The following is a 15150-nucleotide window of genomic DNA, read 5'->3' on the forward strand; positions in this document are numbered from 1 at the left end:
TGTATCTCTATTTACTGTAAAATAATTATTATAATAAATACTGAGGAACTGATTAGGGTCCACATGATCCCATGTGTCATTCCTATATTCCTACATATTATAGTGATATTGGTTTATTATTGCTTTTTGGCCGGTATCATTACCAAGCGGATGTCTCCGTGTTTCCCCGACTCTCCTTCTCCTTCTCAGTGAATAATCCTGCAGTATAAAACCACTCACGGTCTCTGGCAGTGTCCCCACCTTTAACCCCTTGTTCCCTGTCAGCTATGATTAATGACAGGCTAACTAGCTGCTGGCTTGCAGTTGCTGGCTGTGCCTTTGTCTCCTGGATACTTAATGAAGTCTGACAAGTCTTCTGCTCAACTCCGGAGTGATGTTTTCATTACGCACGTCAACAGCGACTCCTGGGGGTGGTGGAGCTGAAATGGAGACGGCAACAGTTTCATGTAGATGAGAAGGAATCCTCTTTAGGCCTCTAATAGTTTAATGATACAGTCCGAGGGGGTTAAAAAGAGAGGGGGGGATTGTTTACAAACGGCTCATCTCTAAAATGTAGCAAGGGCTCACAAATAATGGGGACAGTGTGGTTTTAAAAATGCATTTTATTTGACATGTGCACGGTTACAATGCGAGGAGAGTGCCGGGGAAATTTTCGTGCAGGCTGCTGGAGTCAGCAGAATAAATGGTAATAAACAGAATGAATAATACGAAAAAAGGAAAGCTATAGAATATGTGCACAATAAAAATACAGTTAAATACAATGAATATGTATACACGGTGCATCATTTATGGGAGTATACTGCACACTTGCAGTTATATGGCACTTGACTGGTTTTTATTTTCTAATAGGAGAAGTGGTTTGACAGAAGTGTGTCGCACACAGGGGAGCACCATCTTGTCACTGCTAATTTTACATGTTTAAAGCAGACTCTAATCTGAAATATCTGAAAAAATTGAGGTAGTGTACACTACAGTACTCTACTCTACTACTTTCTCCCCATCCTCTCTCCTCTCCACACCACCTGCCCGCCTGTCCACAATGGGACTAAGGTCATTCAGCCGTTTTGCTCTCCAACTCTGGAATAAACTCTCACAATACATTCAAAAACAATAACATCACTGTCTACCTTCAAATCCCAATTTAACACTTATTCAGATTAGCCTATAACCCATCATGACCATCCCCTGACCACTAATACCCCAGCCATCTTTTTCAGTATTCTGCATTCTAAATCCTGGTATTATTTTTTATCTTCCATCTACTGTGTTGATCTTGTTTTATTTCATCTTAACTTATAACCATTAACTTTTTTTTAACATAATCACAACAGAAGCCAACTAATACAAACATAATATGTATCTATGCTAGTTAGCATCATAAAATAAGCTAGTAAGTACTAGCAAATGCAATATCTATCTATCTATCTATCTATCTATCTATCTATCTATCTATCTATCTATCTATCTATCTATCTATCTATCTATCTATCTATCTATCTATCTATCTATCTATCAAAATATAAGCCAACTAATACAAACATGCTAGATATCTATCTATAGTTAGCATCACAAATTAAGCTAGTAAGTACTATCTATCTATCTATCTATCTATCTATCTATCTATCTATCTATCTATCTATCTATCTATCTATCTATCTATCTATCTATCTATCTATCTATCACAAAAAAGCCAACTAATACAAACATGCTAAATATCTATGTATGCTAGTTAGCATCACAAAATAAGCTAGTAAGTACTAGCAAATACAATATATCCTATCTACCTTATCTTTCTACAAATAAAATTAATTATTATTATTATTATTATTATTATTATGAGATAATTCATGTACCACCACTGTTATCCTGTGTGTTTTTATGGTGTTCACCACTTCCTGAAAATACAGCATAACAGCCACATGCCTCTCAAAGATCTGAGTAAAATGTTCTGTCACTGTTGCCAGGGTCACTTGAGGGGAAAAAAAACTCACCGAAAGAAAACGCTCACTGTCTTTACATCATCAAGGCTATGCTGCCCCCTGCTGGACGTGTCTCTGCAGTACACCGCAGATAGTCATTTAAGTTTCATGAAGTTTCAAACGTGCAGGACGTAGACGAACAGCTTCAGGCTTTAACAGAGCGCTACTTATATTTAAAATGGACAATTACGCACCGTTACGCACGGTTTTTACGCACAGTCCAAACGTGTGTTTGTTCAGTTTTAACGACCAGTCTTTAGTTAAAAAGAGACATGACTTTTTATCAGCCACAGCTCTCCCCCCTCCTCTTGTTCCTGGTGCTCCCTGCTGCTCCCTCCCCCTTTTCCCGGCTCCTCCTGGCTCCTCCTCTGTCTCGGGCCGAGGAGTCGAGCTAGTGTTTCCCTAACTTTCCGTTTCCAAAAGCTTTCCCTACAAGCTCCATACATTCTATGCGGTTCAACGGCGGGCGGGGGGGGAACAAATGGGGGAGAGGTGCAAGATATGAACTTTAACAGATGGCGCTGATGACCGAGGCGGCGGACAGACCTTTGACCCCGTTGTCCGCACCGGAGCAACTCTTGAACTCCCGTGGGAATCGGCCGACGTAAGTGGATAAGATGGAGAGGAAAAGGGCCTGGTTTGTTCCCACAGCTGCAGAGGAGGCGATCAGGCCCGAGAGAATGTGGTGGTTTGCGTGCATTTTATATATATAAAAAAAAAAACGTATTGTTTTTGAAAGAATGTGGCGCGTACGTGGCTGGAGTTGTTATGGTTGGTGTGCAGGTGGAAAGTTTCCATATTAAGTTTCTGCTTTGAATGTGTTGCTGTGCGTCAGAGAAGGACAGTGTGTGTGCGTGCGTGCGTGCGTGCGTGCGTGTGTGTGTGCGTGCGTGTGTGTGTGTGTGTGATCGCTCCCGTAAAAATCAATTTGTTTTGACACGCGTGATGGCCTGTCTCCAGGTGAGTCACGCGCAGCTGATCACGGTGTTGTTGTCTTGTGTTGTCCAGGTCTGGGCTCGAGAATGGAGTGGAGAGGAGACAGAGGAGGCGCGGGAGGTCCAAAACAGACCCCCTGCTGTGCGTGGACACCGAGTCTGATCCATCTGAGGGCAGGAGGATACCAACCGGCATGAGGTGCATAGTATAGACCTCCCCACCTTGTTTTTTTTAATTGTCCTGTCAAAACTGTCACATTATTATTAAATGTTAAAACAACAACTTTCACTGGCGGGGCTCAGTTACAGACCCAAACTATAATAATCTGAGTAAGTAAGCCCTTTATAATCAGATTACAACCATATTGCAATGTGTTATAAACAACCCGCTACTGTCAAATAGGGGTGTTGACATTAAAGGTGCATTATGTAATAAATCTAAAGCAACTGGCCATAAAATCACCCTAATATGTCACGGAGACTCAGGAATAATGTTCATATAACAAACGGAACTCACCAACAACAACAGTACAGACAAAATATTTGCATTAAAACAATCTTTTGCAGACTGCAAATCATGTTTATGTTTTGAAATCATGTTTCGGCATGTGGCGCCACCTACCGGATCAGTAGAGTCTCAGCTGCCGAGCAACCACGGGATGCCAGTTACGTCAGAAAACGAAACCTAAAAGACCTCTGTATTTTGAATTTGAATGTAGTAACCGTTTTTGGCCACATTCTTACATATGGCACCTTTAAGTATTACCTTTTATTATTGCACATGAGCGAACACGTAAATACACCATTTTGGCTCTTATGGATCTGTAGTCCTTTGCCAGATCAATGTTTTAAAGCTAAATGCTCAAGTACATTGACTGAATAGGTAACAAAAATAAGAACAAAACTGGGGGGAAAAAAAGATAATATTCCAGTTAACAAAGATATTTATATGCACAATATAAGTGTAGTTGGCTGATATCGGCTTTATCGTATATCAGCCAAGACATTAGGATCCCTCGATACGACTTCTGTGCTGGTTCCCTCCTCAGCTACTGTATTATGTCTTTGCACAATGAAGAAAATGTTGATGTACGTCACCTGCTGTGACACGAGTATGCAAAATATCAACTACAGAAGTAACTCAGTGACCTCTGCGGGTGGACTCAGGGTTAAACTTCCGTATATATCAGTATCGTTATCAGTTATCAGCCCAAGCACTCCCTTATGTATGTATGAATCAGCAAAAAGTCCAATATCATGCGTCCCTACTACTCACTATATAACATCTAAGTTTCTTAAGTTTTAAGGTAATTGAGGGACAAAAAGCTTCAGATAAATTGCTCTTAGATTTGCAACGACCTTGAGTAAATTACTACGTAATCTCCCAGACTTTCACGACTGCATATAAAACATTCATTGTGTTTTTTGCGATGGTCACAGGCCAGGTTTGTGCATTTAATCTCTCCATACATATGAAATAAAGATATACAGTACAGAGTAACTACTAGGTCTCTTCCTCATATAAGTGACCGTGTTCTCATTCGACCTCGCGATGTGGTTTTACGGCTTCATGGAGCTGCTGCGGATAAACCGGCTGATCAATTTACAGAGAATCAGTCGTATAGTATATACTGTATATTTGTATTTATGTATTTTTGGCCCAAAAAACAGCATGTGTGAACTGTTCTTACATATATATATATATATATATATATATAAATATTATATGTCTTAATGCCATAAATGAAACCATGTTGGGATTTTTGGAATGTCGCACACACACACACTCAGGGGGATTAGTCGTTAGCTGCAGGCATGAACACAGCGAAATGTAAATATTTGTACATGTGAAGACAGACTGGATTTTCTGCCGATTATTTACTTAAGCTCTTAAGAGGACAAAAAAAAGAAAAGACGTGACCTACACGGACGAATTTGAATGTGAAGTGTTTTATTGGAATAAAAAAAGGGAAAACAAGATTTATTTCCACTATGTTAAGAAACCGGTGTTGTGTGTGTGTGGGGGGGAGAGGGGGGTGTTAAGTGTTTGTTTTACAGTCTGTAAAGTCTTTGAAATGACAGCGCAGAAGTTTAAAGGATTTAAAAATGACCGTATCAGACTGATGTTATCGTTACATGGTTATCAGTATAGGATAAGAAAGATAGAGCCGTCGTTAGAGTGGCATTTTTTTTCCCCTTCTAATTACAGCACAGCACGACAGTAGAATTCCTCAGAACTACAGTGCACCTGCATGACTGAGAAGCTGTTTACTGATTTTTTTTTTTGCTGTTGCTGTATAAACACAGGTGACACCTCGCAGAGCCACACGCAAGACTTTTACTCACTCGCAACAGACACGTTTATTGGCTGGATCAGTGGAGACGCAAATTGTGACTTTTAACTCGTGTATAAAGCTGCTGCTGCTGCTGCTGCTGCTGCTGCTGCTGCTGCTGCTGCTCTTCCTCTTCCAGTGGCCGTTCGTTGCCATAGCGCTCGACTGCTAACGCCGACCTTTTTTTTTTTTTTTTTATTTGTCAGACTGAAACCTGTGGAGCAGCTTTCGCCAATGCTGAGCCCGAGCGACTTTGAAGCAAAGTTTCAAAGGAGCAAATCGGAGCCCGGTCAGGTACGAACACGTTCATGTTTCACTTTTTTTTTTTTCCCCCAAAAGATTCAAATATCCGTTCTCTTTGACCTGTTTTTTTTTCTTTTTCTCTAGTTGTCAAAGACGAATAAACACTATCACAAGTTGTTCAAAGAAGTGAGCAGAGATGAGTCACTCAAGCAAAGTAGGTGTGAGTGAGATTATATTCCCCCCCCCCCCCACCCACCCACTCCAGTCGCAGAAATGAAAGATTGTTAATCCTAACGTGAAATGCTGCGTGTGCCGACAGGTTACACTTGTGCCCTGCAGAAAGATATGTTATATCAGGGCAAAATGTTTGTCTCTGATAACTGGATCTGCTTCCACTCCAAAGTCTTTGGCAGAGATACTAAGGTACGACGCTGCACTCGGGATTAAGGAATTCATTCTCTTCGGTTGCAAGTTGTATGACTGAACCCTCTTCTCTGACTCACCCCCAGATCTCAATCCCGGTCGTGTCCGTGACGTTTATCAAAAAAACCAAAACTGCTTTATTAGTGCCAAATGCCCTTGTGATTGAAACTGCAAGTGATCAGGTAAGATAGATGTTATGATAGATACGTTCTTTAATCCCACTTGACGTAAATAAGTAATTGTAAATTCCTGTTTTTTTCCAGCATGTGTTTGTGTCGTTCCTCTCCCGAAACACCACGTACAAACTCCTGAAGTCCGTCTGCATTCAGCTGGAGGTGAGCAACCTTTTCTATAGACGAATTCCTCTACTGTCATTGTCACATGTGCTCATTCTTGCTTGATTTAATGTAAATAGAGGTTGACAGATACCTCTAGGTTTTTCTTATCTGATCTTTAGTATTATTATTATTATTATTATTTTGTTGTTCTAAAGTGTTTTTAAGCATAACAAATGATACATTACATCAGGGGCCAATGCGCATCTATCGCGTTTCCATGACGACAGACCGGGAAAAAGACGTGTGTGACGTCATGTTTACGTGACTCCCGATTGCTAAAACGAGTCTCTAAAGTAACGCTAAACTTTAAAAACAGAGGCACACATACGCAGTACACAGGTACATTGGTTGTTTGCAGCGCTGCTCTTTTCGTTTAATAAACAAACCGCTGCTAACCGGCGCTAAAAGGAGCTAATGCAGCTAACGGAGCTAACTGGTAAACGGTGCCTGGACTCTGGTGTCTCGTCACTTAAAACTAACGTCATGGTGTTGACGCTTTAACGCTTGACAGCACTAATCATGATAACACGCGTATACTTAATAATACTATTTATGATGCAAAATGTATGTAGTAATATCTAAAACAGACATTTATTTTAAATTACATGAATAATCAAATTCCTACCAGGAGCCGTTTCGGGGCCACTGCCATTCGTGGCTCGGGCCCTAACAAGTGTTTATATATGTAATTGAATGTGGCATATGATACATTTAATATTGGGATAATTATGACCAAATGTCTTATTATTACTGTTATATTAAACCTAGAACACCATTGCTGGGTGGTTTTCACCCGGGCAAATACATTTATGTGATTTTCATGAAAACTTGGTTTTTCATCTTCATTATTATTTTTATTTTAGAAATCTTTTGTTCCCAAATTCCTAATTTAATTCCTAATAATTTTTATATGGTCCCCTCATGATGCTTTTCTTACATTTTGTTAGACATGACACAGTTTAAAATAAAAGAACACTACTAAAATTTGTTATGTTTCGATATATTTTGAAGTACTTTTTATTGGGTGTATTTATTATCTCGGGTAAAAATCACCCGGCGTTAGGGATGGTGTTTTGAATTTGAGCGATAGTGTTCTAGGGTTAAACATTGCGAGCAAACATATATTATATTCTATCACTTCACTGGCAGCTGTGCCTCAGCGTGTTTAAAAGACGGTGTGGTCGTGGGCCATGTTTTCATTATCACGTGGGGGGCGGGCCGTCAGTTTGAGACTATCTCCATCTAAAGTAGGAGGACTGCTGTGTATTGTTTTCAGTAGCAGCAGACAGATTTAGCAACTGCGATGGGGAATGGTGGGAGAGTTCAGCAGTCGAAGAGCCGGCGCGTGACCCCTCGTTGTTGTTTACAGACGGTCGTTTCTGCCAAAAGAGCGGTCAAGGAATCGTCCGACACTGTTGGGAAAATAAATGAAATATTATAAATTCTGCATGCTGAAGTGTAAACGCTTGTCATTTCAGGTGGAGAAGAAATGTAACAGCGCTCTTCATTCTTCCTGCGAGAACAGCCTGAGCGTCAGCTGCCCGTCGTCACTTCCTCTGGTGTGTATATGTTATTTGTGGGATGTTTATACTGGATGTATTTATTGTACATGTACATTACAATGTACAATGTACCCTCTCCGTTTGATATTTATCCTGTGTGTGTGTGTGTGTGTGTGCACCGCAGGATCTTTCTGGAGACTTCTCGGACTTTCACGGCGTCGTGCAGCAGAGGCGGCAGGAGATGATGGAGAGCAGCAGCTCTGGGTCTCAGACTCCGGATTATGACAAACTAACCGGTGTGTGTGTGTGTGTGTGTGTGTGTGTGTGTGTGTGTGTGTGTGCGCTCCCTCCTCATATGTGTTCTTATCAAGTGGCAACCAGTAGTCACGTCACACCCATGATACCCAAGGTTTGAGATTTGGCTAATGCCATGGCAACATTTTGCAAATGGAAGTTCAGACTCTGACTGGACAACACCAGCTGTCTTTATTGTCTATTTTCAGTGACAAAATGGACATAATTGTCTGTTAAAAATTGCTTGAAACTACTGATTGAGACCATTAACTCCTCAGGAAAATGATTTCTGACATTGTAAATCAAGTCAACGTTGTTTCTGGGGCACATTTAAAAAGTACAAGGAGTGAAATGGTGACATAATAGAATAGTAAAATGACAAAAGCTACATACACTCTTAGAAATAAAAGTTCTAAGTAGAACCATATAAGGTTCTTCGGCTTGTCCTCATAGGAGAACCCTTTTTGGCTTCAGGTAGAACATTTGTAGAAAGGTTCCACCTGGAACTCTTTTGGAGGGTTCCACCAAGAACCCTTTTAAAACCCTTTCTTCAGGAAAGGGTTTTTCAGAAGCAAATGGTTCCAGGTAGAGCCTCAGCCCTTGTAGGTACCCTTTTAGAACCCTTATTTCTAAGAGTGTAGAAGTAGAGCTGCAACTAACAATTATTTTCCTAATCAATTAATCTGTCGAAAAAAAATGTGCGCGTAATCGTTGACCGGTATTTGTCGAACATGGAAATTATGGATGTTCTCGCAATCACATTTAAGAAGCTAAAAGAATCAGAAATCTTGTTTCAATAATGAAAAAAGCGAAACCGATTAATCAAAATAGTTTAGACGATTCATTTAGTAATGGTTTCAGCTCTACAGTGAAGGGTCCGGGTTGACTATTTTTATGCTGTGAGTGAAGGCAGAGGAGAAGAGGTTGTGGTGCACGCTGGAAAACTACACCCATGTACAGTTTATGTGTACTTATACAAAGCAAACTTAACCCTTTAAGGTACTACTCAACCATTTGGTCGACCACAGTTTAAGTCACTATATCTCATTGAAAAATGCATCACGCTGAATTCATTAACACTAAGTTAATGTGAGTGAATGTTGTACGTTACGAATTATGCAAACCAGGTTTATTATGAACAGACATCTCAACCGTTTGGTAGAGGCCTATATCTAAAAAAATGTTCTTGGTGCGTACCTTAAAGGGTTTTATTGTACGTCTCTCCATATGTGCTCAGGGTGTCTGGTGTCACTGTGGCTCAGACAGTCTTTAGTTGGCACATAGCTGGCATGAAGCCTAGTGAAATCTGACCTTTGCTTTTTGTTTGTGTGAACAGAGCTGGTCGCATAACAGTGATGCTCCAGTTACTTATGTTTTAGTCTTTACACACCGAGACAGCTTTTTCCATCGTAGAGGACACAGTCGTGATCTGTGATGATGTTTTGTTTTTCCTATTAATATTTGCTCTGGCTTGAAATAACAGCTGGTGTCACGGTATTCTCTCTGTTTACTCGAGCAGACTTCAGCAGCCTCCCCGACTCGTTCCTCAGCGCGACGAAGAGCGCCGAGGTGTCAGTCCACGCAGACATTCACCTGCAGACTCCGGTCCAGAAACACAGAGCGACCCTCAACAACGGTACTGCATCATCAACCGCATCTCTTTGTGAATGGATTAAGAATTTCCTCTATTGCATACGTTAAATGAATAGTTTAAAGGGTGGTTGTATTGAGGTTGTGTCCAAACTCAAGTTGTTGCTCCCCAGAAAAATCTCTCATCTCCAACCAGGTGATGTTTTGGACATTGAGAAACCAAGTTTAATCCATACATATGTGTCATAAAAATGAGAAAACATGAATATTTTAGAATGTTATTGTTGTTAATCTGGCAAATAACAAACTGGATTCACCTTTTCATGCCCAAATGTGAGCTGACTGACTGGGCTTCTTCTCTGAGAAACCAGAAATGTATCAAGCATAACATTCAACCACTAAAACAGTAATAAACAACTATAATTTGACATCCTAATCAAGAAATAATAATGTACTTTACTATTTTATTTGTATTTAATAGCAATAATAATTGTATTTTAGCAATAAAATAAATATTTTAGGTTAAAGAACTTCTATATACTGGTGTATTAACCATTACAGAAACATAAAATGTGATTTATTTAACATTATTTATTGTGTCGGGACTTGGTGCATCTGCACAGCAACAGCTTGGGCCTGAAGCGTCACTTAGTGAGGAATAAAAAGATTTTTCTTGGAGCAACAACTTTTATGGTGAGGTGCTGCCACGTGGTAGTTAGTGCCAAATTATCCATGCTTTGCTGCAAGCGCTGGGAAAACGGCCTGAGACTTTGAGGCTCACTCTTAAAAAGTGGCTGCCGGCAGGGAACATGAGGAAAAACTGATTTTATAACCCGTTATAACAAAAGGCTCACCTCATAAAATTCAGTCTGTGACACACTAACAGGGACTGGAATAACGTATTCAAATACATATATATTTAATGGAAGACTTTCCTCAAGATTATGAAGTGTTTCTATGGGAATTAGTGCCCATTCCTTCTGTAGAGCATTCATTAGGTCAGGCACTGATGTTGGATGAGAAGGCCTGGCTCACAATCTCCATTTGGGATGTTCCAGTTCATCCCAAAGGTCAATGAGGTTTGAGGTCAGGTCCGTTCAGGGCCAGTCAAGTTCTTCCACACCAAACCATGTCTTATGGTTATATAGTGCATCTTAAGGAATGTCTCACTGTTGTTGGGCATCAAGTGAAGTTTGTGTAAGTCCACTTTGTGTTTCTGAACGACTTAACTCCCTGCTCCAAAGTCCATGGAGGAAAATCAGCATTTTAACGTTATCGTGTACAGGAGTTGTTGATCCCATTGCTCCTTCCTCCATCAATAAGTTCAAATGTGTTATCTTTTAACTTCAGTGTTTGAAATCCCTCCCTTTAGATTCAACTAAGTGACACAAACTTACTAAACAAGGCAGAAGTCGACCAGCAGCTCACGTGTTCCCACAAGTTTAGAATGTTTAAAGTTTTCTCTTTGGACTTTGGTACCAGTTTCCAGTTGGAAAATCTATGGTCGAGACAAGACAAAAAAGTGACGTTATTCTTGAGCTACACTCTTAGAAATAAAAGTGCCAAGTAGAACCATATAAGGTTCTTTGGCTTGTCTTCATAGGAGAACCCTTTTGGAGGGTTCTACCAAGAACCCTTTTAAAACCCTTTATTCAGGAAAGGGGTTTTAAATGGTTCTCTGGATCAATATGGTTCTTACTGGAACCATTAGTTTTACCAGGCACCCTTGGAAAAACCCTTTCTTCCGGAAAAAAAACCTCAGCCCTTGTAGAAGAACCCCTTTGGAACCCTTATTTCTAAGAGTGTAGAGTTACAGCCTGAATTATCCCTTTAAAATCAATATGCTCATGTCTAATATCAACCAAACCCACCCATATTTAAAGCAAATGAACTACACTCCTTTTGTTTCATGTGTGTAAACAAGACCAAGGGCAAAGTTGTTCAAAATCATTTATTATTCCACCCAAAATGTGAAAATACAGTTATTATGTCATATCTAGGGACGGCCAAGACGGACCACGGAGTCGCATTCAGAGACAAATCCTCACAGTCCATGCCGTTAATCGCCATCCTCCTCATCTACTTGGTGATGTGAGTAGCCTTCTGTGAATGACATAAGAGTATTCTCAGAGACACCGAGCGATGCTGAATAATCATCTCTCTCGCTGTGTTTGTGCGTCCGAACAGAGTCAGTGTTCTCGTCTTGTCCTCCTGTTACATGGCTTTCAAGATCATGGCTCTCGAGCACCGGCTGAACTCCCTGATATCCATGGGGGAACGCATTCGGAACGAGTAAGAGCTTGAACCACAGAGCGATGACGAGATGTTAAGATGGAGTTCTCCTCCCCACCTCGGATGGTATCATGTATGTGTGTGTGTCATCACAGTGCAAATCTATTTGCAGGCGTGCGTTGAGCCACAGGTCCCAGGGTGAACTGAATGCTGAGTTCTACGGAGAGCTGTCCACCAACCTGCTCAAGATAGAAAAGGTTTGTCCTGGTTTAATTACCTGCACGATAACATCACCAATATTCCTAAAACATGTGATATGGGGACTCTAAATTGACCATCGGTGTGAGTGTCTGATTGAACGGTTGTTTGTATCTACCAGTGTAGTGCCCATAGGAAGTATGTATTCCTATAGTGGTAGCTGAAGAAGACTTTTCAGTTATGGTAATGCATGATAAAGAACCACTGGCGTAGCTAACAGTCACAACATCTAGCTACGCTAATGCTAATCAAAAAATGTTTTTTAAATTGTGTCGTGCCTAATGAGGTTTCACAGTATTTGTATTATGTTAGCCCTGTGCTAATGCTAATTGTAGCCACACTAGCTCACCTTTGGAAACAGGTTCGCCAAGTTAGCCGCTAAATAGTAGCATGCTAATGAAACAACATGTCAGAAGAGAAACAATTAAAGGTGCATTATGTGATAAATCTAAAGCAACTGGCCATAAAATCCTCCTAATATGTCACACAGACTCAGGAATAATGTTCATATAACAAACTGAACTCACCAACAACAACAGTACAGCCGAAATATGTGCATTCAAAAAAGTATTTTGCAGACTGCAAATCATGTTTATGTTTTGAAATCATGTTTTGGCATGTGGCGCCACCTACCGCCGTCTACCAATCATTGCAGTCAATAGAGTCTCAGCTGCCGAGCGACCACGGGTTGCCAGTTACGTCAGAAAACGAAACCTAAAAGACCTATTTTTAATTTGAATGTAGTAACGGTTTTTGGCCACATTCTTACATATGGCACCTTTAAATAAATACAATTTTAAAACAAACAAAGTCGAAAAGAAATTTAGAGCTGAAATAGACAACATTTTGTCTTTTTGATCAAAACAACACTGTCTGTGTTTGTGTTGGTCCCCTATGTCACTCTCTTGGCAACTAGGATGTAGTTTTCGACCCAATTTACGGCACAAAGGAACCGGATTATTCCACGTCCAGTACAATGAAGAGAATCGTGTTATTTCATATTGTAACTCTATCTCTGTGGGGAAAGTACCGGTGTTCTCCTGGAGTCTTTGTAATGACAGTGACCAAACAGAAATACACATGGAAGTGCGACGGAAACAAATGTTGTCCAATGTCGAATTAAATCTTGAATACGACAAAATGCATTTATTTCAGATTAAAATAAATTAAATGCTCCCACCAATTAGTCATTCACTCACATAATATGGGCGTCTCTCACTGTCATAAATATGCTAATCATCTTTCCAAAGGTAAACACCCACAAACAACAGAAGGGAAACACAAATAAACACTCATTCACTAACTCACTCATCTGCCACTAAGCAACAGGAGCAAATGTAGGTACGGTACAGCAAACAAGTGCATTTAAAAATGAATAAAAGAACTACTAATAAAAGTATTTTGGACCTAAACACATGAAAAAACAGAGTGTTGCGTTCATGCTCAGTGCTACTGTAGGAATTCATGTAGGAATCTTTGATGGACAGTGAAAAGTGTTTCTCGAGTTATTTCTCAGTGTTTCCTGATATTCAAGACACACCCCCTTCTCCAGGCCGGGCCACTAAGATGTCTGTTATGGGCCGCATGTGGCCCACAGGCCACCATTTGAATAGACTGGGTTTAGAGTGTCCAATTTGCCTAATCTTCAAAACCAGAGGGAGGAAACCAGAGAAAACCTACGCACACAGAAGGAGAAAATGCAAACTCATAAATAAAGGTCCCTTTTTTTCCCGACAAGGTCGCGAACCTTAGTAGGTCACAGCACATCGAGTCAAACGCCGCTCACTTATCCTGCAGCAGTTTGTCGCGACGGCTCCGAGCATAAAAGCTAACTCTGCCGCAACAATTGTGGGGGTTGTTTTTTTTTGTTTTTTTTGAATCTCTTGTCTCTCAGAAAACATGTGGTGTCTCTTTTGTTCATACTTTGCCATGAGAAGAATAATTTTTTAACATGTTATATCTGCATGATGATAAAAGCCTAAGGCTGGAGGGCCACTTGCTTTGCTTATAGCATAATGAGAGGAAGCAGGAGGAACCAGTTAGTCTGGATCTGTGCGGAGGTCAAAATGCACAAGTAAATAAATAAATAAATAAAACCACCAGCTAGCACATTTAAATCGGTGTTTGTACTATTATTAATAGAAAGTCTCAAAGCTGACAACATGAATCCAGGCAGTCACTTCACCCAATCAAGAAATAACTTACTGTAGCACATAGTGTTTTCTTTAAATAAGAATAACTTACTGATTTCAGCTTTGTAAATGTTATGTTTGGTTTTCATTGCTTCTCTATGAAAGAACATTTGGGGCTTTAAGAAAAATCTTTCCAAACATTTTACGGACCAACATCTCATGCATAATATAGAAAGTAAATTAAAGTTTAATCGATAATAAGTATATTAAAACGTACACGAAAACCTCACAGTTGTTTCTTTATGAACTTCTCCACAGCATTGTAATATGTTTGTAACGGGCATGTTTTTCACATATCCAATATTTTTGATATTCCAGATCCAGAAGAACCTCCAGAAGCTCCTTGCAGAAACTTGAAGGACGACTGTTGGGACAGGAGCTAAATCTTTTATGAGAAAATATTCCTTTAACAGCAGTGATCAGGTTAAGTCAAAAAAAAAAAAGAAGATCTGATGCCAAATCGTGGACGACTCATTCTTCAGAGAGTTGTCCCCAATATAAATTGTGCAATATCTTTCCTCCTCTCTTTCCTCTCAGGACTGTTTTATATTTGAAGTCTTTCTCAAGACAAAGTTAGCTACTGCTAGAGCAGAAACTAATAAGAGTGTAGAGTTAAGTGTGTGTGTGTCAGTGTTAGTGATAGGAAAGCAACAGTGTGTAGCTTTTATCATTGATTATACATTTCACAACAGTGGGATACAAATATATATATATATATATATATATATATATATATTTCCACAGAGAAAAAAGGTCAAATCTTGCTGTACTAATGATATTTTGTTAAAATCAAAATTGCCAATAAATTATATTTATGTCATGTATTTATAT

At 39.9% G+C, this 15150-nt stretch overlaps 1 protein-coding gene across 1 annotated transcript; it reads left to right on the forward strand.

Annotated features, from left to right (window-relative positions):
- The first annotated feature begins 2387 nt into the window (after positions 1–2387).
- LOC310927814 (GRAM domain-containing protein 2B-like) lies at positions 2388–15143 on the forward strand. Its single transcript, XM_083890216.1, has 14 exons — positions 2388–2583; positions 2988–3113; positions 5454–5541; positions 5635–5704; positions 5810–5913; positions 6000–6095; positions 6177–6248; positions 7730–7810; positions 7938–8049; positions 9567–9683; positions 11638–11728; positions 11825–11929; positions 12042–12126; positions 14638–15143. The coding sequence occupies exons 1-14, from the start codon at positions 2495–2497 to the stop codon at positions 14674–14676; spliced, it is 1275 nt and encodes a 424-aa protein (XP_083746342.1). The 5' UTR covers positions 2388–2494; the 3' UTR covers positions 14677–15143.
- Positions 15144–15150: the final 7 nt, after the last annotated feature.

This window comes from Microchirus variegatus, assembly GCF_963457635.1.
Source record: "Microchirus variegatus genome assembly, chromosome: 1".
In the NCBI taxonomy this organism is placed as follows: Eukaryota; Metazoa; Chordata; class Actinopteri; order Pleuronectiformes; family Soleidae; genus Microchirus; species Microchirus variegatus.

What these genes read in the sequence shown, in the direction of transcription:
- LOC310927814 (XM_083890216.1), top strand. Translation starts at nt 2,495, where the DNA reads ATGGCGCTGATGACCGAGGCGGCGGACAGACCTTTGACCCCGTTGTCC. An exon ending in GCAAATCGGAGCCCGGTCAG is followed by an intron (nt 5,542 to 5,634) that starts GTACGAACACGT and finishes CTTTTTCTCTAG; the next exon opens with TTGTCAAAGACGAATAAACA. An exon ending in TCTTTGGCAGAGATACTAAG is followed by an intron (nt 5,914 to 5,999) that starts GTACGACGCTGC and finishes ACTCACCCCCAG; the next exon opens with ATCTCAATCCCGGTCGTGTC.